Here is a 3,583-nt window from a genome sequence, read left to right on the forward strand (position 1 = left end):
GCGAATACAAAATTGTCTCCACCACGCAATCCAAACATGGCCCATCCCGCGAATACAAAATGTCTCCACCACGCAATCCAAACATGGCCAATCCCGCGAATACAAAATGTCTCCACCACCACGCAATCCAAACATGGCCAATCCCGCGAATACAAAATGTCTCCAACATGGCCAATCCCGCGAATACAAAATGTCTCCACCACACAATCCAAACATGGCCAATCCCGCGAATACAAAATGTCTCCACCACGCAATCCAAACATGGCCAATCCCGCGAATACAAAATGTCTCCACCATGCAATCCAAACATGGCCAATCCCGCGAATACAAAATGTCTCCACCACACAATCCGAATATGGCCAATTTCGAAGTCAGAAAAATCGAAAACTGTCTGTATCATTGCTTGGGAGCTGCAAAATGGTATCTTTGTAGCAAATTTCATGTAAGTTGGTTGACACAGACATGAATAGTTCACGAAAACTTCCAAAAATTGTGCCTCTCTCGCTGAAAATTGAGCAAAAGACAAAAATTGTCTACATTTATGTTTGGAACTTGTATAAAGTATCCTAACATTTTGCTTTTTGTAACCTTTTGATCCCCTAAAATGACCAAAAATGCCGATATTCCATATGTATCTATAGCTGAAAATGCAGGGAATGTTTTGTTGTGTCGTACCGATTCAAACCCGGTTTTCGCCAACTCCGTAATCTATAGCTCTACCACATTAAAATACAAATACAATTTGTACAGAACGATTCACATTAATTAGAGAGTACCAGTTCTAATGAAGTGATCTAACGGTACAGAACGATTCACATTAATTAGAGAGTACCAGTTCTAACGAAGTGATCTAACAGTACAGAACGATTCACAATAATTAGAGAGGACTAGTCATAACGAAGTGATCTAACAGAACAGAACGATTCACAATAATTAGAGAAGACCAGTTCTAACGAAGTGATCTAACAGTACAGAACGATTCACATTAATTAGAGAGTACCAGTTCTAACGAAGGGATCTAACAGTATAGAACGATTCACATTAATTAGAGAGTACCAGTTCTAATGAAGTGATCTAACGGTACAGAACGATTCACATTAATTAGAGAGTACCAGTTCTAACGAAGGGATCTAACAGTATAGAACGATTCACATTAATTAGAGAGTACCAGTTCTAATGAAGTGATCTAACGGTACAGAAGGATTCACATTAATTAGAGAGGACCAGTTCTAACGAAGTGATCTAACAGTACAGAACGATTCACATTAATTAGAGAGGACCAGTTCTAACGAAGTGATCTAACAGTACAGAACGATTCACATTAATTAGAGAGGACCAGTCATAACGAAGTGATCTAACAGTACAGAACGATTCACATTAATTAGAGAGGACCAGTTCTAACGAAGTGATCTAACAGTACAGAACGATTCACATTAACTAGAGAGTACCAGTTCTAATGAAGTGATCTAACGGTACAGAACGATTCACATTAATTAGAGAGTACCAGTTCTAACGAAGGGATCTAACAGTACAGAACGATTCACATTAATTAGGGAGGACTAATTCTAACGAAGTGATCTAAACAGTTTTGTCTTTCTTTCTCTGTTCGAAAGATATATTTTGCTAATCCTTTGATTTTTTGAGTAAATTACAGCAGACCTGAAAAATTTTAAGATACTACAACAGTTTTTTTTTTCTTTTCGAGTAAAGTCAGATTGAAAGTGATTGACTATATGTAATAACCTTCATCAAATTTACGATTATTTGCATTTCTGCTATCATAATTTATGGGCCGTCCTAATTACTGCTTTGATTAATTTCAAACTGAGCCGGTACTTTTGTTTCACTGTAACTTTGTCTGTTAACACTGCTGTGTGGAAAATGATATACATGCAGAGGTTGAGTACGTTGTGTTAAAACGATTTTGGAGCCTCACCACGTCTTTACATTTCTTGTCGCGGCGTTCAGTCGTGCTCTATCTGACGACCGTACATCTTGACAATAGTACTGCAGCGTAGTTGTCATTGCAAAAGGCTCCATCATAAGGGTTTAATGTTCAAAGCACGCCCCTCCTCCCTGTGTGTTTCCATAATCTAGCTAGTGTAGAAGGACAACGGTTCCCATCGCCCATTTCAACAGCCAGAATACACAAAAATTAATAAGTGCCGCATCAGCCGACTTTACCAGTATGTCTTCATAGGGAATGACATGAAAATTCTACAGCAGCTTGATGTGTGGTCTGGATAGCCCTGGTGTTCAAATTTAATCCATAGTCTTTTGTTTTCCTATGCTATTAGATACAGTCTCGTCTTGGAAATTCTAAATCCCTGACCTAAACACATCTTTATGATCTGAGTGTATGAATATTTTGCTTTGGAAAGGGCTATTAATATCCTTTCCCAAATCGGGTAAATTTTCGGTGACATCGCGCTACCTACATAGCGCCAAACAATCTCAAAATGTAGTTATGATACATTCCGTGTCACCGTCACATTATAGCTGCTGTGGTTGTCACGTGACTTGCTGTTTTACTCATTAGATAATAGTGAAATTACAACGTGTAGGGTGAACTTCTGAAACGTTGTGTACTAAATACTGAGGGAATTATAAATAGAAACGCAGTTGGAAAACTTCACCATAAAAAAGAATATAATAATCTGAGTGAGCTGAAATTCAAAAACAAGAAATTTCGAGACTTTTCTCACAATGTTAATATTATTTTCTGTGTTTTGAAAATGTGCAGTTTGTTGGCAGGTGGGATTATACCCTATAAACCTTTTATCAAAAATGAATTATAATAGGTCCTTATATTCAGTTTTTTTTTAAAAAAAAAACGCTTTTCTTGCATTGTTTCCGCATGTGTGAACTTTCAGCAGGGACGTGTGCTGTGTGTGTGTTCTCTCTCCGATCGTATGGAGTTAAACATGTATATTTCATTGTGTGTTATTGTAAATTTACACGTCTTATTCGTTTCTCCAGCAACTACAGTTACGTTTAGCGAATAAGAATACAAACATGTTTTTACTATTATACATTGTGGAACAGCATGTAAAATTTGCTTAAACTCGGTGTCAGACTTCCCTCAGCTTGTCTTCAGAACTTTTATCTCGAAGGTCTTGTTTCAGTCAAGTTCAGTGTTGATTCGATTGATTTATATACTGGTTTTTAAAGACTGTATTTTTTTAGGACAACACAGTTTACTCAAAAAACTGAAGTTGGAAAACAACATCGGAAACTTGGCCTTAACAGCGTCCTCCGTATCAGGGACGAGCACGTGCTCCTTGACTCCAACCCGACGGAGACACCGAACGACGTTTACCCAGGATCAGTTACAAGAACTAGAAGCGGCGTTCTCCAGAAGTCACTACCCAGACATTTACTGCCGTGAAGAACTGGCTCGTATCACGAAGTTGAACGAAGCAAGAATACAGGTTAGATGTTATTCAGTGCACACTTTTGTAACTATTCTTGTGAGGAGTTAATCAGTGTACACATCTGTACTTATTCTTGTGAGGAGTTAATCAGTGTACACATCTGTACTTATTCTTGTGAGGAGTTAATCAGTGTACACATCTGTACTTAT

At 38.0% G+C, this 3,583-nt stretch overlaps 1 protein-coding gene across 1 annotated transcript in view; it reads left to right on the forward strand.

The window, feature by feature from the left end:
* Positions 1-3,431, forward strand: part of LOC106474660 (paired box protein Pax-7-like) — a gene marked incomplete at its 3' end in the record, with an annotated part of 5,374 nt that extends 1,943 nt beyond the window's left edge. The window contains exon 2 of the mRNA XM_013935353.1: positions 3,187-3,431. Coding sequence (XP_013790807.1) covers positions 3,187-3,431 — 245 coding nt within the window. The remainder of the gene's footprint in view (positions 1-3,186) is intronic.
* Positions 3,432-3,583: the final 152 nt, after the last annotated feature.

Source organism: Limulus polyphemus, unplaced genomic scaffold (genome assembly GCF_000517525.1).
Source record: "Limulus polyphemus unplaced genomic scaffold, Limulus_polyphemus-2.1.2 Scaffold7494, whole genome shotgun sequence".
NCBI classification, from domain to species: domain Eukaryota; kingdom Metazoa; phylum Arthropoda; class Merostomata; order Xiphosura; family Limulidae; genus Limulus; species Limulus polyphemus.